Source organism: Macaca mulatta, chromosome 2 (genome assembly GCF_049350105.2).
Source record: "Macaca mulatta isolate MMU2019108-1 chromosome 2, T2T-MMU8v2.0, whole genome shotgun sequence".
Lineage (NCBI taxonomy): Eukaryota > Metazoa > Chordata > Mammalia > Primates > Cercopithecidae > Macaca > Macaca mulatta.
In genome coordinates, this window is record NC_133407.1 from 159,228,168 (window position 1) to 159,250,901 (window position 22,734).

Consider the following 22,734-nt stretch of genomic DNA (forward strand, 5'->3'; position numbering starts at 1 on the left):
TCTCACTTTAATTTCTGAATCATTCACTCCTGCCATGAAGCCAGAAATGCCGGGTTGATGGCTTGATGGCCTCTCCTGGAAGGCTGTGCCTGTGTGTAGCCCTACAAGCAACATTTTGCTGTGCCATTAAGCTGAAATGTCATCACTTTTATTCTACACCGGCCAATCAATCAAGCACTGCAAGGACCACCCCCCCTCCTCTTTAATGACTTATTCCATCTCGAAGCCTGCCTATGTGGTTTTGCAGGATAGAAAGAGAGTACTTAGATCATTTGTGTTGGCCTGGCTTTGAGGGTTATATCTGTGGCTCTCCTACAAGTTTGTTAGTTGAATAGTCCCAGAAATACCAAAACATAAAGCAATAGGTCAGCATCCTCAATAGCAAATGAGAACACAGGAGAGTCTGAGAAGTACAAAGTCTCCTATTTTCATTGCTAACTTCCAGCTGGCCTTGGAGAAGCTCAATTGTGTCAATCAATTTTACCAATCACTTGCTTTTCTCAGGGCCAAGATCCCAGGCAAGTCCTCGTGAAACTGTGAGACACCAGAGCAACACTCAGAGTGCTATACTTACAGGTCACTCTCAGAGTGAGAGTGCCACACCAATAAAATCTAAACCCTCTTTCTACATCAATTATTTTTTTTATCTCATGCCCATCCTGGTACTTCCCTTTACTCAGATGCATGCCATAACAACCACTCAGCAGAACTCAGCACAGCCAAATCTAAAACCTCCACATTGTTAGGTATAAAGCTGATTAGAAGGTTACCACTAATAGGTAACAGAGTCACTGGACATCCTTACAGATAGAATAACATTCCTTATTCCACCATCCCAGAAACTCAAAAGCAGACACATAGAAACCCCCTCTCCCATCATTGCTATTTTTGAACTCTCTGAATTCTAACTACGGCTACTATTATCCATGTCCACAACCACCCATGGTAGGCCTGGCTGTATTATCATGCCATTGGCACCTCTGATGGTCATTAGTAAGCCTGGTTATAAGCACCTGTGCTGAGAAAACTCTCTTCAGGGCCAGGACAGGTTTGCAGAACCAGTAAAAACAGGTTTCAAAGGACAGATCTGAGAACCAGCTCCATATCTGCCCTGAACCCCTGGCTTGTGTTTCTATTCATGAAGCCCAATCTAAAAAAGAGTGGTCAGAGCCTGGGCCCCTCTAAGCTGCTGAGAGTGTAAAAGGTGCTACACCTTCAGGTGGCTCCATATAAATGGGAGGAAGATGTGTGGTAACCTAACAATCTTATCTTTAGCTCTGACTGCACTTTTGGTTTTCTGAACTTGTCTTCCTTTCTGGATTATAAGTTTGAAATATATTTAAGAGACTCATCCTCATAAAAACTGGCCTTTGACACATTTCCTGTGCATATGTATTTGTGTACCTATATGCACATACACGCACATTGTTGGATTAGGATCTGAATCTTTCTTATGGGTTCTCTAATACTGATTCAGCTCATTGAATCCTCTGCATTCCACTCTCTCCCGCAACTCAACCTGTTTTCTCCTATGTTCAGTCCTTGTGACGCAGTGAACATTAATTTTTTTAAAGGACAGTCATTTTCACAGCACACTTTGGAGTCTAAAGCTCAGCAAAACCATATTCACACTGGATCTTTCATCAATATGAAACTTCTAGTCATCCAAGCTTTATGACCCACATATATCAGTTTCCATGGTCCACACATGGAATGTCTACAGCAGATATTAGATCCTACACTGCTCCCTGTTTCCGATGCTTTTGGGCTGCCGATACATACCTATCTCTGTGTACTCAGAATCACAGACTAGTTCTCCTTCCTTATCCCACTTTTCTCTTCCCCGGGTATATTTTCTTTCCTAATGGTATCTATTTTATGTTGAAGCTAAAAAAACTCATGAACTAGCTTTCTTTGAGCATAGAGTACAGAGAATGAAAATGGGGAGCAGCTTGTGTGGGACTGTAACCCACACAGAGAAGACATCTGGATGTTTATGATTCCATGTGATTTAGAGAGTGGTTCTATAATATGCCATGTTCTTTGAGGGCAGGATTATTTCAAACTCATTTTTGTAGCCTGCTTAGTGGCTCCCAGCGTATCTGATACATAGTAAATGTTTAATAAATGTTTACTGAATAAATGAATGGTCTCAATAGCAGCACAGGAGGCAGATGATGTCACAATATCAATGTACTAGGTGACAGATGAGGGCAGATTTAGAAATTAAACTTCTAAAGCCTTGGGCTGCTGGATAGTCAAAGACAGTATAGAAGTGGAAGGAAGATAGCTCCTTGTGACCCACAGGGTCCCTACCATGAGAGTCAATAGAAGACCTCACCATCTCACCAAGAGGAGACAGTGCAGACGTGGAGAAGATGACTAGAAGGACAAGAACTTGGAAAAAGGATTTTATACTTCATTTTCATTTTTTTTTGTGGAGGGGTAGGTATATTTAAATACTCAAGAGGTGATTCACCAGTCATCAGATATAAAAAAATCTACTCTCATTTTGCTGGGTACTTTAGTGAAACAGAAAACTTTCAATTATCTCTCCTAATGGAATGAAAGCAATGGTACATATAATCAAAATGTCTTTTCTATTTGCCTTTGGAAAGGATTATGTGTGTTTTCCCCCAGCAGGTTTGCTTTCATAATGATAAGTTCTAGCTTAGGCTAATAATAAAATGAGTTAGCATTTTCTCCATAAAATAACTGGTAGGAGAAGAATAAAAATGTGTTTATGGCAGAAGAAACTGATGCAGGGCCTAGGACGTGCCACAGTTAATCATTTATATGAATAATCTACTTGCAGCAAGTGGGATTCCGAACAGGGCAAAAGGCCAAGAGCAGCTGTATGTCCTGGATTTTAATGATCCCAGAATAGATGTCCCAGGAGAAAGCTATTGCTAGTGTTATGAAAAATGTTAATGGAGAAAGAAAAACGGAATGGGAGTAGGAGAGCTGGGATTCTCAGACTTGATAGCCCAAGGGAGGCCATATAACCTCTTTTTGTCTCAATTTTCTTATTTATACAATGTAATAATTCATTTGCTCTGCCTACCTAGTAGGTTAACTGGTCAAAAGAAAGTAGTGGTCAAAAGGGCTTATAAAAGTATTACGTTATGAAAATGTAAAGCATTGATAGACAAATAATGAAATACTGTTGGCACCTCCTTTGAGGACACATTCCTTGTTTAATTCCTCCATGCTTGGGGTCTTTGGCTGTGGCGTCTGAAACTTACCCCTGTTTAAAAAAATAGTCCAATTTTTAAACAATTCTGCTGTTTAAGGACAACTACTTTGATAATGTCCATTCATCCTAATGAATGGATGCCTCATTTCTCAAGTAATAGCTTCATTTTAACAGGAACCTCCTAGCTATAATAGCTCAATTTAGTGGTTCTCAAAATGTGGTCCCTGGACCATAGCATCAGCATTACCTGGGAATTTGTTAGAAATGCAAAATTTTGTATCCGTCCAAATCTTACTGAACCACAAACTCTGGGGGTACAGTCCTGCAGTCTGTGCTTTAACAAGCCTCCCAGGCAATTCTGATGTACACTCAAGTTTGAGAACTACTGCTTTAGTGCCCCACAAAAAGGGAATGCTAGGAATTGGGCATTGGTACATGCCATGAGAAGCTTTTGTTTTTTTTTTCTTTTTCTTTTTCTGTAAGGAGTAGGAAGCAGCTTGTGGGACTTTTCAAATTACACAATATGCTGGCTATTCAGAGCTAGGCCCACAGCGACATGCTAAACCACGTCAAATGCACTGTCATACTTAAAGTGATATATTTGTCACCAATTCATTTGTATATTTGTATATGTATAGTATATATAGGTATGTATATATGTACATATGTATATATATAATGACTCAGTACATCATTTTCTCAGGAAGGTCTTACATATGTATTTGTATTATATAAATTATATGTATATATGACTTGCATTATGTACATATGTATGCATATACATACATTTAAATGTCACTAAATAAAGAAAATGATGTACTGAGTATATCGTTTTCTAAGGAAGGTCTTTTTCCTGACTACCCTATTTAAAAATGCATCTCTACTTTTGGCACTCTCTACCTTCCTTTCTTATTTTCCTTTGTAGCATTTTGCACCTTCTAATATGCTGTGTTATTTATTTTGTTTATTGTCCGTTTCTCACAGCTAGAATGTAAGCTCCATGAGGGAGGCCTGTTTTGTTCACTGCTGTGTCCCTAGCTCCAAGAACTGTGCCTGGCACCTAGTAGGCACTCAGTATATATTTGTTGAATGAATGAGTGAATGAGCAACTGCTGAATCTGGGAGATGAGAAAGTATTGGGGTCAGACCAAAACACTGAAACACCTGTAAGCACCCTTATTAGTTAGTGTCGCTACCGCATGGGAGCCTTGCCTTTCTCTCTGTTTCTTCTCTGGGCTCTGAGATAACACTGAAAACAAGCTTTGGTAAGCACCACTCTCAGGGATTTACTTCACTACACTCCTTATCATTTCAAAATACTATCTGGTTTTTCCTAAAAATGGGGATAGTGTCCTGATGGATCAACATGATTATATGGCTGGCTGGGGCTTGGGGGCAGTCTATTATGGAATGGATATGCAACAGAACAGAGTGTGACATATTCTGGGAGAAAATAGTCTAAGAATGAAAATCAGGAGTTCTGAGTTCTAGTCTTTATTCTGCCCCTAACTTGCTATACGGTCTTGGGCACATTGCTTGGGCAACTAGCATTTCTGGGTCTCAGTTTCATCAGTTGATCTCAATCATCTCCAAGGTTCCTTTCAGTTGTATTTAAATATCCACTCATATGTATTACTTAATATCTGTCTCCTCTACTGGTAAGCTCTGTGAGAACAGGGACTGTTTACTCACCCATTTCATAATGCCCAGCACTTGGAGGCACTCGAAAAATATTTGCTAAGTAAACAAATCTCTATGGAAACCAAATGGTGATTTCTGCCTCATCAGCCTGTGCTCTACACAACCAAGGCACAGATACATGGATGTGTGCTACAAAGACCCTGGCCGTCAGGGTCCTCCAATCACACAAGGAAGAGCAGGACACTGGTCTGCACCCCGAGGGCATACAGAACTGCACAGTTCCTTGATGTGAACACCTGTGGGAGGTGTGCAAGGAAGACCCCAGGCTGGGCACCTGGGCCATCAGCCCAGTGGCCTGGAAAAGCATGGATTTGGGGATGAGAGACCTGAATTTGAATCACAGATCTGCTATGTTCTAGCTGTGAGTTTAAGTTATCTACTTCTCTTCATTTGGAAAACAAAGTACTACCTGCCTCTCAGGATGGCTGTGAAAATTAGAGGAGGACATCAAGTGTCTTCCTGGTACCCGGTGTCAGAAAAGCGCCCAGTGAATGGAAGCCTCCTTGACTGGTTCTGCCTCCCCTTCCCTTTATGAAGCCTTTAAGCCATGAGGTTCCTAACAATGCCTCTTTCCCAAAGGGTTGGCCCAAGTTTGCTACTAGCTCATGGGAGTGCCTTAGCTCAGTGGTACCCAACCTTTCTGGTACCAGGGACTGGTTTCATGGAAGGCAATTTTTCTATAAATGGGAGAGGTGAGGGGGTGGGTGGGGGATGGTTTGGGGATGAAACTGTTCTATCTCACATCATCAGGCATTAGTCTGCAGCCCAGGAGCTAGGGACCCCTGCCCTAGCTAGTCTTGGCTGGAGGGGCATAAAGATTGGGATAAAAAGTGTTTCTCAAAATATCTACCTTCAGAGATATATATTTTCCCCTTTTGATTCCAGTTTGCCTAATGAGATTTGTAAATTGCTATAGCTTGATATCAAAAGGTTTAATTTTGTAAATAAAATTGAACCATTGATTATCACTTGAACGTGCTGAGGACTACCACTGAAAAGCACGAGTTTGAACTTTGCCTGTCTCTCTTTTTGGCTGCTTTTCTCTCCCTTCTACCTTGCTCCCTCACTCCCTCCCTTGTGGAGTCAATTATACTCCTGTTCCTGTCCTGCCCCCTCCTCTGCCTTCCCACCACCACACTCATCTTCTACCTATGATTATCTTTATTCTGAAAAACAAATTCTGTTGCTAGGCAACCAGAAGACAAAATTGCTGTGGTTGATATGATTCTCATTAGTGCTGCAATTGCAGTGGTGCCGCCATCATGCCGGACACACGCTCATTGCATCTGTCTCCAGCTTGACAGATCTTTCTGGAAAGTGGGATGGGGAGGATTCTTGGCAGAGAATTAAGGGCCTCAGCACTCAACAGAAAGTATTTATAAATCACTGTATATCAACAGCCTGCTTTAGAATCATTTTATTAGAACACATTCAAGAAAGTGACATACGGAAAAAAGACAGCAGCAATTCTCAGTCATGCAAATGCCCGTGTTAAAGTTCTCCATTGGATTTAAATTCAAGTACAAAGACAGTCCTTTCCTGAGCCAGGTGCAATTCCAGAGAATGACACTTTGCATTGAGAGCACGATTCCTTCGAAAAGTTCAGAACACTGAACAAGTCACATCCTCACAATAAGATTGTGAGATACATAAAAGTGTAAACTTTTTTAAGGATTCCTTTACCCTGCCCTCCCCCATAACCCAGCCAGGGAAGTAAGCCCAACTTCAGGACCTCTCAGAAATCAGGTTTAATCTATTGAAAATAAAGCAGTGGGCCTTTAAAAAAAAGTTAGAAAATGAGTGTATATATGAAATGGAATCATCATCTCTGCCTCTTGCCTTGGTGTGGGGTTTCCACGAAACTCTGTGTTTGGGGTTAGGGCTCTCTCTTGAGTGTGTTGGAAACTGGAGGACTTTTAAAACTTTTTTATTATGAAAAATTGCAAACATATACAGAAGTGGAGAGAATGGTATAATGAATGTCCATGTACCATTATCTAGTTTCAACAATTACCAACATGTGGCCAGTTTTCATTTGTATCTTCTCACACTTCCCACCCACCCTCAACAGGATAACCTGAAGCAAATAGGGCTGGAAGGGTGGTCTTTGAACCAGAGACCTCAGGAGGGAGGGAGGTTGTGGAGGAGCTAGAAAAACATGAAAAAATCTGGGTAGGCTGAAGCAGATAGAAAAATTGTTGAGGAAGTGGTTGTTGCCAGTGTTTGGGAAAGGCTAAAGTTAACCCTCATCTTCTCTACCATACATCATCCCTTCTTCTTCCCTCTTTCTCATGATGTGGGGATGCAAGCTAGATTAGAATGATGGGTTTTTCCAGATTGGGGGCCACTGATAATAGAAATGTTCATCCTGGTGTAAACTTCAGAGACAAGTGTGTCCCTCTAATTAACCTCTTCACTCATGTTGCAGACCGCTAGGGCAGCAGGGGCCTGGGCGTACCTGCTGTTCTGAGTGGGATCTGGGGGAAGTACATTGGGCCATGGGGCCTCTCACAGGTCCCTACTGCCCCACCATTTTAGACTTTGGAGAGAAGCTCAGCAACCTCGAATTGCACCCAGTAGAGAAGAAGGGAGCCCCGAGGGTAAACCCATGGCCCAGGCGGGGAGATTTTGCTTGGAACATGTTGCCCTCTGAGCAAAGGCTGCACCCCACACCAGCCCTGCCAGAGAAGTCTCAAGAGAGGTGGGTGATTGGAGTCCTGGTGGGAGGTCCCAACGGTGCCACGGCTAACCCGGTGAGCTGCAGGGACAAGTCCCAGGATGCGCGCTAAACGTAAGTGGAGAAAGGATCTCCAGGTCCCAGGTGCCACCGAGGAACAAGGTTGCCATCCTGTTAAGAAAAGGGCCGGGCTCTGTGATTTGCATATAACTTTGCAAAAATCTGCATGAGATCCCGTAGCCCTTATAGAACACAGAGTTAAATCATCAGTGCAACCTACTGTATTTCTAGTAACCCGATGCAGAGTGCAACCTGACAAACACACAATCATTTTGTAGAAGAGGATATGGAGGAAACAGAGTGTGTGTAAGACTTTCCTTGGTCTGAAGGTTCAGAAGGAACCCACCAAGTCCACAATCCAGAGGAGGATCACTGATGAACCACTTTTACTAACTTTGTTAGAACTCAAATCCATATGCTTTCATCCCATTAGACACCTGTAAACCAGTCCTGCAGTGGCTTCCCAGCGTTCCAGACCCATAAGCAGGAGTTGAGTCAGGAATAATAGAAATGGGGATGCATTAAATGTGAGGTTCTAGTGACAGTGATCATTAAAGTTTATTTCAGATCCTTTATTCGTTTTGTTGTTTAAGCTGTCTTAGGACCCCTGTGCCCTACCAGCAAGTCTTGCTATATAACATTTAATTGGGAGAAAGAAACTGAGAAAAGTTTACCCATTTATATAGTACATCTTTGATAGTAATGGACTTAAAATTCATGATTTAAGTGTTTCCAGGGACCATGACAGGTGGCAATCTGTAATTTTTCCAAGGCATGCAGTTGGTTTGGGCAGACTGCAAGGCTGCCTGAGGGAGTGAATTCCTGAGTGAGAGAGTGAACGAGTAGGGAGCCAAGCTGGAGACCCAGCTTCCATATGCAGCATGGCTTACACCATCTCTACTGGGCCATCTGAAGCAAGGAAATCACTGTTTCCTTAAGAAAAATGACCTCTCAAAGAAGGTCAACTTGTAGCGCTCTTAGAAGAGTGATCTATTCTAAAGAGCAATGGCTCTTGGCCAAGAGAAAAGTTCAGGATCAATTCCAGAGTATAATCTCACAGTCTCACATTGACTGTGGCTCAGCTCCATGATGTAAAAGGTTCTATCACACTTGCCACATGGAAATGAGAAAAACAGTCTGAAACTCTCTTAGTAAGAATCCAGCTGGGCAAAAATTGTTCATTTAGTGAGATAAAATACTTCAGCATCAAGCTGAAGTGGTAGTTACCCTGAGCTTCCAAGAATATAGGGTATACTTAGGATTCAGAGAGGAGATGAGATTCTGAAGCAAGCCAGGAGCTATATACATGCCTTTGTGAATAACTCATGGCAAAGGGACTGGTGCACCCACTGATCCCAACTTTACCAGGGCAAAAGTGGCTCAAGAATTTTAAATCACAGCCAGCCGTGGTGGCTCACGCCTATAATCCCAGCACTTTGGGAGGCCGAGGTGGGTGGATCATGAGATCAGGTGTTCAAGACCAACCTGGCCAACACAGTGAAACCCCATCTCTACTAAAAATACAAAAAATTAGCCGGGCGTGGTGGTGGGCACCTGTAATCCCAGCTACTTGGGAGGCTGAAGCAGGAGAATCACTTGAACCTGGGAGGCTGAGGTTGCAGTGAGCTGAGATTGCACCACTGCATTCCAGCCTGGGCGACACAGTGAGACTCCATCTCATGTACCCTAGAACTTAAAGTATAATTTAAAAAAAGAAAGAAAAAAAAAGAATTTTAAATCACATTTTTTTCTGTGTGCAATGTCATTAGCATGGAAGGTGGCATCAGCTGTCCTGATTAGCTAGACCCCCCCCCACCCCCACACCATAATTCACTGTCATTACCAGGTTTTTTTAATAGATGGGCTATGAGGCCTACAGAATTTATTTCAGTGGCAGGATTTAATAGTCTTATAAATGCTAAGTTTGGCATTCTGCTTTTTATATGGTTGTTAAAATTCTGAAGAGGATAGCAGTTTAAAAATATTTTATTGTCCTTATTATTAATAGCTAACATTTATTGAGTGCTTACCACATGTCTGACAAGGTGCTGAGTGTTTCACATGCATCATTTCACATGATCTGCACCACAACCTCATTGAGTGGGTAAATACCATTGCCCTCATTTTGCAGACTGAGGCCTGGAGAAGTCCTGCCCAGGATCATACAGCTGGCAAGTGGAGGGGGTGAGATCTGAACCAAGGTTTGTGTGTGAGATCTGAACCAAGGTTTGTGTGACTTCAAAGCTGTTCTTAACCACTGTACATGTTGCCTCTTCTAATGGAGAATCCATCTTCTAAATAATATTTGTATATTTGTATGTTTGTGAATTCTAAAAATCTTGGAAAGCATTCCTCACATAAGAATCTATCTTGTCCCTGAGGACCTAACCTGAAGTGGTTTGGGTAACTTCATTATATCTATCTATCTATATAAATATATATATATTAAGCTATGATGATCTCTGTATATCCACAAATCTTTCTCATGATGGTTTGATGTGTGAGAAATAGGAAATAGGTGATAAACCCATATAGGTGATACTGAACACTTGCTCCCTTAAGTCCTGAGAAAATACATACACAGTTATCCAGGAAGCCATTATTTTACATAGCCCACTTGGTACCTTAAAAGAGTGGTTAACCTAAACATCAATGCATAGCTCTTAACTTTAAAAATGATAGTCATAGGCCGGGCGCGGTGGCTCAAGCCTGTAATCCCAGTACTTTGGGAGGCCGAGGCGGGTGGATCACGAAGTCAGGAGATTGAGACCATCCTGGCTAACATGGTGAAACCCCGTCTCTACTAAAAATACAAAAAAACTAGCCGGGCGTGGTGGCGGGCGCCTGTAGTCCCAGCTACTCGGAGGCTGAGGCAGGAGAATGGCGGGAACCCGGGAGGTGGAGCTTGCAGTGAGCCGAGATCGCGCCACTGCACTCCAGCCTGGGTGACACAGCGAGACTCCGTTTCAAAAAAAAAAAAAAAAAAGATAGTCATTCATGACATTATTGAGATGATTTTTCAAAAATCTGGCCTAGGGCAAGGACTAGTGGAAAAAGTTTAAGTGGAAGTGTGAAAAAGAGACCATTAAAAATTTTTTTGAAATGCTAATAATTTATCTTGTTTGAGAAAACAGCTCTCAGCTTAGAATTCATATACCTCTCACATCCAATAACTCTATACTTTGGCTTTCTGATTCCGTAGGCCAGTGTAGAGTCTGAGATCAACTTTTTGAAATATTTGCCTAGTAATTCTAAGGGTCACTTGTCTTGGAATGCTTAGCATAGAGGTCTTTTCTTTATGCCAACCACTCCAACATCGGAAAAGCTGAGTTTTGCAGGATATCGAGTACATTTTCACATTTTCCAGCACACATTGTCCAGAAGCACTTGTCTTTGGCATTTTCCATGAGGGGCAAGAATCAGTGAGACCCACTTTATAGGACAGTGGCTTTTATTAACCAAACCTTCTCAGCATTCTTTATATGAGGGGAGGCTATGCTAAAATTTCCCCTATCTCCCCTTATTCATGTACAGACTCCTTCGTATAAATGCTGTTTATTTAATATACTATAGGCCCCATTCTAATGTTAGACTCTTGGAATAAGAGCTGAGCTATAATGAGATGTTTTGCATTCATTGGACATCCAGTGATAGAAAAATAGCCACAAAAGGAGAACATGTTTATTATATTATACCTCTTCTTGTTCCGCTAAGAATTTGAGGCAGCTATTTTGCAACAGATTTTCAAATGCATCTTCAGTCGACTGTATGTTTCCAATGTTTTTTGTCTGATGGATTAGAAAACCATGGAGGCAGGGATATGCTTGAATTGCTATTTGTATGGCTAAGACATAATAAACAGCCTCCTCTAAATTCCTGACTCAGGCCATGCTCTGCTTGGCACAGAAGACAGTGAGTGAGTAACAGACAATACATGGAACACAGAATTTTCTTGGTTTTTAAATTCAAGTGTGTTTTATTCAGCTGATGAGGAGAGGGAACTGATAGAATTTATATTATTTGGGCCAAAATGTTGCTTTGTGTGTTTCTGCCTGAATCATCCAATTGTTTTACTTAGTGGACTTGGCCAGTGGAAGGCAGTGTGCATAATGGATATCAGAAACACCTGGGTTCAAATCTCATCTCTGCCACTTTCTGGTTGTGTGACCCTGGGTAAATTATTCAACCTCTTGGAGTGATGTTTTCCTCATCTGCAAAATGAGGATAATGATACTTACCTTGAAGAACTGTTGTGGGAATGACAGGAGAGAGTACATGTAAAATGTCAGGCTCACATTAGGAGTTCAGTAAGAAAGGCAGTGGTTACTGTCATTTGCTTAACCTCTGGATGGCTTGCTTGCAGGCAGCCTTTGTGTTTTTCTCTGCCTGCCCAATTATAGCAGTGACTTCTTAGGGAAAGGCCTGTATCTCTTCCATTAGATGGGGTGGGGGATTCTGTCCTTGGCAGGGACTTTTAGGGAAAGGCTTGTATCTCTTCCATTAAATGGGGTGAGGGATTCTGTCCTTGGCAGGGACTTTATGTGTTCTGTGTTCCTCCATTTCCTACAGAGAAACTCTGTGAATACTATATTAACTGGTTTCAAAAAGGCTTTCTCCACCTCAGGTTTCAAACCAGAACCCAGACTGGAAATATCACTTGATGTAGCCATCAGAATTAAAAACTGAGATACACAGTAACAAAAATATTAAATACTGCATAGAGAGAAGACATCAATTAATACCATGAAACACACTTTCAGTTTAGCTCTTTTCAGGGATTGATTTCTGCGACCTTCTTATTTGTTTTATCATGCATCCTACTCTGCCTGAAGGGCCTCCTTTTGGATCTAGATGTCTGTGTTTGCGGCTCATGTTGACCCCAGGGCTCTTTTTCCCAAATTCTATAAGGAGGTTACTGATAAAGACAGGCTGGCTGAGCAGTCAGCGATGAGCAGGAAGGCCTCAGAGGTGGTGCGGAGGTATGCCCACCTGTTATGCGGCCTCCTGAGTGACAGGCTGGCCACGCCCACTGCCACACCACCACCCCAGTGCAAAGACATCAGCCGCAGCCAGCGACATTCAATCTCTGTTTTTCCTCTTTCCATTTTTCCCTCTGCTCAGGGAACCCTCTGAGAGAACTCTGAACCTAGGTAGTGTGGGAGAGACATCCTGGAAAATACTTGTTTCATGTCATTTTTTGTTTGTTTCCAATTTAGAAAGATTAGAGACAGTTTCTTTACCAGAAAACCTTCCCTCTGTACTTAGACTGTGGGAGAGGAGGGAAGAGAGGGTAACCGGGTTGGGGGAGCTGTCTTGCCCCGCATCCCGTTTGAAAGCTTGCTGCTCACACAGTGGCAAACGCTTTCCCTAGTTGGCGCTCTCCGTGCCCTCCTGACCTGGATCTCCGTGTCCCCATGCTGAGTCACTCTGGAAACCCCTCCCTCTGGAATCACAGAAAGTGAACACCAAACTGGAAACACGTCCGCTTCTCTCTCCCACTGCATATCTCTTCATGAAAACGCCTCATGAATTTGAAGCCATGTTTCAAGCTTTTCCTCACCTTTTCCACAGGTCTCTAAACTGCTGAGTTTTGGGGAAAACCTTCAAGAACTTCTTATCCCCTTCCTGCTCCCAACCCCCTACCCCCTGGATTTTCCTTCTCTTTCTTTTCACAGTCCAAGGCTCCTGACCTTCGCAACCAAACAAAGTTGCCAGTTCTTCAGCTCACAACCTCCGCCAGTCCTGCAAGTCAGCCTGAATTCACTCTCTGATGGCCTTCTTGAATCCCAAGGTCCTGAGAAGTGGATTACCCTGTTCTCTGCTAGGAACCTGCTTGTCCCTCACCCTTGGTTCATGCAGAGGGTGGACCCCAGCAACTATCTGATAATCTTGTTCCTCTCTGGTCTTTAAAAAATAATATCTATTAGGTTTTTGTTAAATTTATTATGTCTTATTATAAGACATAATACAAAAACCAAAAAAACCACCACCCAGAAATATCCATTATTTACATTTTGGAGAAATGTAATTTACATTTTGGAGAAAATATATATTACATATATTTTCTTCACATATACATATATGCATATATACATGCACATATGTATGTACATATGCATAGATAAGCACACATACAAGCACATATGTACACATACATATTCCCCCTTTATTTTTTTAAAAACTTTTTTAATTTTTAATTTTTTATTTTCCAAGACAGAGACTTGCTCTGTTCCCCAGGCTGGAGTTCAGTGGTGTGATCTCAGCTCACTGCAACTTCTGCCTCTGTGGTTCAAGCAATTCTCCTGTCTCAGCCTCCCGAGTAGTTGGGATTACAGGGGTGTGCCACCACGCCTGGCTAATTTTTGTATTTTCAGTAGAGGCAGGGTTTCACCACGTTAGTCAGGCTGGTCTCGAACTCCTGACCTCATGATCCATCTGCCTTAGCCTCCCAAAGTGTTGGGATTATAGGCATGAGCCACCACGCCCGGTCACTTCCTTCACGTTTAAAAGCAAAATTAGTCTTTCAAATAGAGAGAGAATAGGAAGTGGAGGCAAAAATAATTCCAGGCTACAGCTCAGGTAAGCCCTGTATTGCGCCAGCGACAGTCATGAGCTTGTGGAGGACCCAGCTTAACTAGTTTATGTCACTGGCCTTATGGCCAGGGAAAATATCCAAGTCCTTGCCCCTCAAACCACATAGATGAATACTTCTTACAGAGTATATGGGAAGCACACTGAGGAACACACACACAAATTCATAAATATACACAAACCAGAGATATATACATAAAACATATCATTCAAATGATTTTTTTGTGCAGTTTCTGTGAAAAGCTACTTCTACCTCAGTGTGCTGCAGGTAACACACAGTAGCAATCATAAGCTTGTCTTCATGGATCTTGTGATTCAGTGGTTGAGATTAAAAACTAACCCATGAGAAACAATAGCAAACCAGAAGGAGATACTATCTCACAAACTGCTGGGGGATGGGATTCCAGTAATCAATCTAATGATGAAGATGTGTTCCAGCAATGCTTTCCTGAGGTCAGAAATGTACCTCTCAGGACAGATAAATAATTTTGGAGACACAGCGATGCAGTATAGTTTGGTAGATGAAGGAAATTGTGAGATCATTATCTGTTACTGAAGCTGATCACACACGTACTAGAGAACACATTTGGAGGAGAGGTTTGCAGACTGCCGGGCCCCAGGGGAGGAGCAGGAGCAGAGAGAAGGGGCCTGCTCACTGGAAGCTCTAGGTCCTAGAAAGAGCTATGTGGTTTGGGAGCCATGCTCTTCCTCTAGAAGCTCCCAGGGACAGACCTTGACTATTATACAGAATATGCAGTAGGCTGAGGAATGTGCTGTCGTGACAGCCCTCCAATGGAAGTCACTTGAGCTAGCGGATAGAGAGTGAAGGAGGGCCATGATGTCTACAGACAAAGCTGTGGACAGAATCTGAGAAAGCAGTAGATCAAGGATGTGGTATATGATGAGTTTAGTTTCAGTTCTGTTGAGTAGAATGCAACAGGTCATCCAAATGCAGTTATGTCACAGACAGTTGGAAACATAGTGCTGGATCCCAGGGTGAAAGGCAAGCGCTAGGAACAGAGAGTGTTCAAATCATTGCTAAGAGTACAGCTTTGGCCGGGCTTGGTGGCTCACGCCTGTGATCCCAGCACTTTGGGAGGCCAAGGCAGATGGATCATGAGGTCAGGCGATCGAGACCATCCTGGCTAACACGGTGAAATGCCGTCTCTACTAAAACTACAAAAAAAAAAAATCAGCCAGGCGTGGTGGTGGGCACCTGTAGTCCCAGCTACTCGGGAGGCTGAGGCAGGAGAATGATGTGAACCCAGGAGGTGGAGCTTGCAGTGAGCCGAGATCGTGCCACTGCACTCCAGCCTGAGCGACAGAGTAAGACTCTGTCTCAAAAAAAAAAAAAAAAAAAAAAAAAAGGAGTACAGCTTTAGGCTAAGCAACATGGCAAATACAAAATAAATTCAGGGCAACATATGCCCTGAATGTTAAAGAATAATGTTTGACTAGGGGAAGGGGAGAGGAGAAGGGCAATATTAGCGTAGGTGGCTCTGTGGGGAGGGGGGGAAGGGCATGGATTAATGTGGAGACCAGTGGGCATTTCCAGACATGAAAACTGGCCTGTTTTGTTTCCCTGCTGCACCTCCACCCTAGAGCAGCACTTAGCACCTAGTACTAAGTACTCAGAAAAAAGTGTAGCGAATGAATGGGTAACTGAATATGAACTTGGCATTAGAAGTACAGTCACTTCAGAGACATACTCTTGGAATTTTGATCATAGACATCAGAAGCAAAGCAACAAAAACTATTGTTGAAGACGGGGTAGTTCTAAAGAAAGAAGATTCAGGAGTAGAAGTTCAAGTGCAGTTCTCATTGGGAGCATGAGGTAACAAATAAGCCTTAGATGGCAGGGGAAAAGGAGGTGTTTGACAATATGAGAAGGGGAAAAAAGGTGTTGGATTGATACACTGAAGGCCGCTACAAAGGAGGAGATCCAGAGCTTGTGGATGGACTAACAATAGACTGTTTTGGAGGCTGGAGAATGAAAGAATAAAAGGACAATGATGCATCAAGGTGAAGATAAACGTAATTCGATAACCATCATGCTGAAACCACCACCCCCCCCAGTGTTTTTTGTGTGCTACTCAATAAAGTCTAAATTCCTCTGAATGGTGTTCAGCATCTGCCATAATGGACCCAGCCAATCATTCCAGTTTTATTTCCCAACCCTTAATTCACGAACCCTGAACTTGAACCAGGCATACTGACTCTCCATGCCCCAAACTTACCCTGCATTCTCCTTTCTTTCTCCCTTACCCCTCACTCTTGCTGTTTGATCCATTTGGAATTATCTTCCTCCTTGCTCCCAACACTAATCTTGCCTGGATAAATTCTACCCATTCAGTGAAGTCTAATGTGGAACACTGTCTGATCGTCCCAAACTGGAAGCTTTGTTTTTCTTAATTACATTTGGTCCCAGTTTCTAGATCTCTCTCTTGCCCACAATGCCAAACACATCACACTGTGCTTGTTTGTTCTTGTGTAGTGCAAAATATAAGCGAGGACCTCAGAACACACCCAGCCATATAGCACTCCTGATAGCTTCAATAAATAGAACCACACTATTGGAGTTAGTTCCTCCACCAGCTTTTGCTTTCATAGCTTTTCTGTATCCTCCCTTGCTGTTAACAGCTTAGCCTTTGTGGCAATACATGTGCCTATAGAGAAGAAACTTTCTCGTCTTCTAATATCCTTTGGGTTGAGTAACTAGATGGCAAAGATCATAAGGATTACATATAAAATTAAGATTTGCAAGGCCTTCCTGTGAGCAACAGATGTTTAGTTTTGCTAGTTTCTTCCTAGATTTTGGCTGTTTGTCAGACATCTAAGATCCAAAACCAACAAATTTAATATCTTTTTTCTAGCATATTTCATTGCTGCATCTCTATTACTTGCGTATAATGTATAGAGTGAAATGTAACGAACATTCATTTTTAAAAATCAGCTTCTTATTCCTTCATTAAAACAGGGGCATACTTAAGGATTAACATAAACTTGCATTATATATTCAGTTTCCACACTGGTACACTATTCTGTGGAGAAACAAATGGTGAACTGTACCCTAAAATACTACATATGGTTGGGAGCAGTGGCTCATGCCTGTAATCCCAGCACTTTGGGAGGCCGAAGTGGGCGGATCACTTGAGGTCAGAGTTTGAGACCAGCCTGGCCAACATTGTGAAACCCCGTCTCTACTAAAAATACAAAAATTAGTCGGGTGTGGTGGTGTGCACCTGTAATCCCAGCAGCTCTGGGGGCTGAGGCAGGAGAATTGCTTGAACCTGGGAGGTGGAAGTTGCAGTGAGCCAAGATTGCGCCACTGCACTTCCAACTTGGGTGACAGCAAGACTCTGTCTCAAAAAAATAAAAATAAAATAAAATACAAAATGTAAGAAAAGTCTCATATGTCACATCACATGAGCCTCTAACTTATCAATGTATAGCCTTCAGAATATAAAATTATATGTATTTATCAAGACACAATAAAGAGAATGAAAAGATTTGCCACAGGGTGAAACATATTACATATATAACCAACAAAGGACTAATATCCAGAATATATGAACTTCTAAAAATGCATAAGAAAAGCCAAACAACCCACTGTACACACAGGCAAAAGCTTGAACCAGGAACATTACGAAAGAGAAAATCCAAGGCCCCAATACAAATATGAAAAGATGTTCAACTTGATCAGTTAGCAGGGAAACACGAATTAAAGCCGTAAGTACATATCAACACCCATCCACCAGATCTGTAAAAATTCTGAAGTCTAACAATACATAGTAGTGGTGAGGATATAGAGCAATGGAAAAGTTCATATATATTGGCAGGAGTGTAAATTTGGTATCGGCACTTTGAAAAATAGTTGACATCTTCAAGTAAAGTTGAAAATATACACACATATCCTATAACCTAATAATTTTACTTTTAGTTTTACGCCCTAGAGAAATTCAAGTACACGTGCACAGGGGTATGTATGCCAGAATATCCATAGCAGCACTGTTCACAATTGCCCCAAACGTTGCATGTACAGAATGGATAAATTGTGGTATACTCATAAAATGGAATACTATATAATGATGGAAATGAATGAACTATACACATCAGCATGGATGAATCCCATAAAAATAAGTGTTGAGCAACAGAAGCGATACACAAAAGAATATACATAGAATGATTCTAGTCATATAAAAACAGCCACATTGATATGAAATTGTTTAGGGATACCTGCATAGAAGGTAACATCATAAAAAAAAAGGAAAGACACTATTATGCATACAAGGAGAGGGGTGACCTCCAGGGTTGTGACCAGGGAAGGGCACAAAGGAGGATTCCGAAAAGCTGCCAATGTTCTATTTCATGACCTGCATGGTTTTGACGTCTATGTTCACTTTATAATTATCCATTAAATTGTTCAGTTCTGTTTGTGCATTTTTTGCATGTATATTTTGCATTTTGAAAAATTTAGAAAGTTTGATATAAATCAGATGTTTATACTTACAAATACATTTTATCTATAGAAATAAGATGGCAAGTAACATTTAATCAGAATGACCCATAACGTTCATTTAGGTAATATAAATACTGTACATTTCAATAAAAAAGAATATAGAATAAATATTTTGGGACCAAAATTGAAACAAAGAAGGAAAAACAGAAAGGTAGATGAACTTCAAGGCCAAGCTCAAATTTCACTTCTGATGCTTTGGTTCCCAGGCTAAATTTATCTTTCAAACTAAGTATGCTTCTGGTATAAAATGTAACATATTGGGTGGTAAACGTGTATCTCATCTGGCACATTTGTCTTTGTAACTTCTCTGATGCCTAGCACAACAACTGGCTTAAAGGAAGTGCTCAGTACAACGGTCTCACTTCATAAATACACATAACATGTATATAGCCACCCTATCATCACACACTATCACATATTATCAACTGGGCTGTGAACTCAGAAGACTGGGCAAAAACAGAAGTTGTTTTGATATATTCTGAATCTCCATGGTTTCTGGTCATCAATGGACACAATGAAATTTTGTTGAATAAAAGAATAAATTCAGTGTACCAATATACTTGAAATAATTTTTTACTCTGCCTAGTTTCATTCTTCTGTGTTAACAGAGCTTTCTCTTTGGGCATGTATCAGTGGTTCCTAGTAGTCTGCCCTCCAAATAACAGCAAATTTCATGGTTTGGACTTCATATGCCCCTGTTGGCAGTATTGTCTTAAATTTAAATGTCAGATAACATATTATAGAAGTCTCTCTTTTAAGATTTTTAAAGACTTTTTAAGTTAATGCAATAAGCATTCCCCTTTAAGAGACTGTGTGGAAAAAGGCCTAAGAACTGTGACCGTTCTCATTTTGGGGGTGGCAGGAAATGGGGTGGGGAGGTGAAATAAGTTACAGATTTCAGGTTCCATGATTTGAAGTACCTCTCTTTAACAAACTACATCCACTCTATATACCTTCAAATGCTTTTTTAAGAAGAATTTTTCTTTTTTTCAAACAATAATCTGAAATGTCTCAAAATGGGGCATATTCAGGCTAACAGCACAGTAAAGAAAGGTCTAAGCAGGAAACCAGGGTGCTGTTTGTGTTTTCTTCATTGCCATATCCTCTGTGTCTACAATAGTGCCTGGCACATGGTAGAAGCTCAAAAAATGACTGATGAATTAATTAGTAAATGAGATAAAAAAGACAGCCTACATGAAAATCCCAAGCAAAAGAAAAGATAATGAATTTTTAATATCTTCTATGGCTCACTAAGCCAATCTGTTTTCCATGTGTAAATAAGCAAACAGTAAGTGAAACTTTAAAAATCCTATTCTTGCAGAAAGGACACTAGCTAGCAGGAGACAGGGTACAGACGTAGTAAAAAATAGAGCCTGGGTTTTCCTCCAGCATATCATAACATTCAGAGAGGTGTTTAAGTCCTTGCAGTTGCTACAGGGCAGAGAGCAATGTATCTAGGAGCATTCACAAAGCATTCTTTAGCCAGGATCAGCAGGGGTCATGCAGAAAGCATCTCTCCTGAAATTCTAGTTAATGTGTACCTCTCTCTGCAATTAGCAATTTGAAAAAGAACTAACTAGAGTTCTTAAAGAAAAAAAAATAAGACTACCTGAACATTCTGAACATGTGAGACTCAAATTTAAGTTCCTACAAACGGGAGAGACTGAAAACAAACTGCCAGCCTGATATGACAACATGAGTGCTCAACACAACCAGCGCCATATCTGCATGGGACACGGAGGGAGAAGAAGGAGAAGGCTGATTAGTAGTGGGTCAAGTGTCTGGTTGAAAATAGGAGTGGACATCTGTCCTGGTCTGATCTATACAGTTCTGCATCTTCTTTGAGCAGTTTTCTCCCTAAAAGAAGAGCTCTCAAGCCTGAGGCAAGCTGCCCTTAACTGGGCACCGCACATAAGGTATCACTGCACATAAGGTAAAGAGAGCTCCAGCCAAAGCAGAGCCATAACTTCACAGCCACCTCCAGCCTGCCCCACCTACTCTAGATTGCCTCGGCTCCAGAGGTTCCTGTCTAGCAAATTTTTGCTTAAAGACTTTTTTGTTTTGTTTTGTTTTGTTTGTTTGTTTTGTTTTTTGAGACAGGGTCTCACTCCAGGCTGGAGTACAGTGGTGCAATCACAACTCACTGAAGTCTCGATCTCTTGGGCTCAAGCAATCCTCCCACCTCAGCCTCCCTAGTAGCTGAGACCAAGTCATGTGCCACCACGTCTGGCTAATTTTTGTATATATATTTTGTAGAGACAGGGTTTCACCATGTTGCCCAGGCTGGTCTTGAACTCCTAGACTCAGCTGATCCACCCGCCTTGGCCTCTCAATGTAGTAGGATTACAGGTGCAAACCACCATGCCCAACTCCTTCTGCTTAAATTTTTAAGTTTATTTTCATGTCTACCAGAAGAGCTTGCCTCCAGGTATCACACTCCCAATGTCACTTCTAGTTATCCTGGAGCTCAACTTTTGAAGAACAAAATTTCCCATTCCCTGTTTCCCCTACAATTAGTTTTGATAATGTGGACTCAGTCATTTTTGTTCTATATGAAAATAACTTTTTCTCTTTAATTGATACAGAAGGAAAAAAGGGTAAGTGATATATCAAAAGGTCTATGCAGAACACTCCAGTAAAATCCTTGCCCTGAAAGCCACCACTTCTCTACCTTCAGCCTCCAAGCTTTGCTCTCCCCTCCCCTCCCTCCATCCATGCCATCTCCCTTCTTGTACCCCTTCTCCTGGCAGAACTGCAAGCGTACTCACTTGAGTCTTGTTTGCCTTGGACTGTCTCCAGCTAATCCACTTTAACATCTTGTCTTGCTCTCAGATTTTATTTCTCCTTCCACCAAAATTTTAATAATGAAATAGATTTCAATTTGAGTTGGGCTGTGGTGGGGCTGAACTGGTTCCGGCAGCTCAGTCCTCCCAGGCAGCTCTGAAGCAGGGATCAGCCTTGCCACATCCCACTGCTCACTGCCAAGCTCTCAGAGCCCAACCAGAATTTGCTTGAGAGGCTGGAAGATTCTGTCTAGGGCAGAATCACACTCCCACCAAGGCTATGATGTGAGTCACAAGTATTTGGCATCAATGAGTCTGTGATAGGCATTAATACTTGCCACATGCCAACCCTGAAGCCCCTGGACTGGGCTACAGAACCACTTTGTAATTTACTTTGTGTTGCTGTGGATTTGCTGGGGCAAAGTGGGAGGTGATGCAAGGACATTCGGCGTAGGGGGTGGGAGTGGGGGTAATAGTAGTGTTTCCTTTCTGTTGCAAGGATCAACAAGCTGAACTATCAAGGTTACTACAAAAGTACTGTTTTTAATCCAACTTACCAGGCAGGAGATTGACTTGGTGTTGAATCTTAGGTCTGCCGTTAAGTGGCTTCATGACTCTGGGCAAGTCACTTTATTTATTTATTTTTAAAACAGAATGAAGGAAGAGGGCTAGATGATCTCGAAGATTCCTTTCCTTCCTAAGATTCTATGGTTTCAAATTCCAAACTCACACTGAATCAGATCTAGTCTCTGGTTACCCTTGCAGCTATCACATACAGATCTCATCTACTGGCAAATCACTTTTTCCAGCGTCCCTATTTCTGTAACAAGTACTTGTATAAACGTGAAACAAATCTTTATGCGGGTCCAAGTGCTCTGAGTACCACGAGGGCATTTCTGAGGTTTCCTGCAAGCTGCGTGTGTTCAGCAAACTACTCACTGGCAGCCATATTTTATGAAACTTACTTGCTTTTGCAGATGATTGGCAATTTTAATGATGGGTTTCTCGAGGGAGGTTTTCAAGCTATGGAATATAAATCAAAATATTAAGTAAAATAATGCTGATATGAAAAATTTTGCCCTGTGAAGCTAGGTTGTATTTTTCAGCAAAGTATATTTCATACCCTTTGGTGGTACGCAACAGCTGGAAGCCAGTCATTTATTTGAGGAACTTTCACTTAGAGGAAAACCTGTGACTTCAATTCCTC

The 22,734-nt window shown here is 41.7% G+C and overlaps 1 protein-coding gene across 16 annotated transcripts in view; it reads right to left on the bottom strand.

The window, feature by feature from the left end:
- The window catches only part of KALRN (kalirin RhoGEF kinase), a 693,044-nt gene that overhangs the window by 196,210 nt on the left and 474,100 nt on the right, over positions 1–22,734 (bottom strand). For 9 of the 16 annotated variants that reach the window (XM_028844567.2, XM_028844565.2, XM_028844563.2 and 6 more), the window contains one exon: positions 6,300–7,745. The exons of the other annotated variants lie outside the window; for them this stretch is intronic. In XM_028844567.2, coding sequence (XP_028700400.1) covers positions 7,683–7,745 — 63 coding nt within the window. In that variant the 3' untranslated portion in view covers positions 6,300–7,682. Of the gene's footprint in view, positions 1–6,299; positions 7,746–22,734 lie in introns of those variants that run through there. 16 annotated transcript variants of the gene reach the window in all.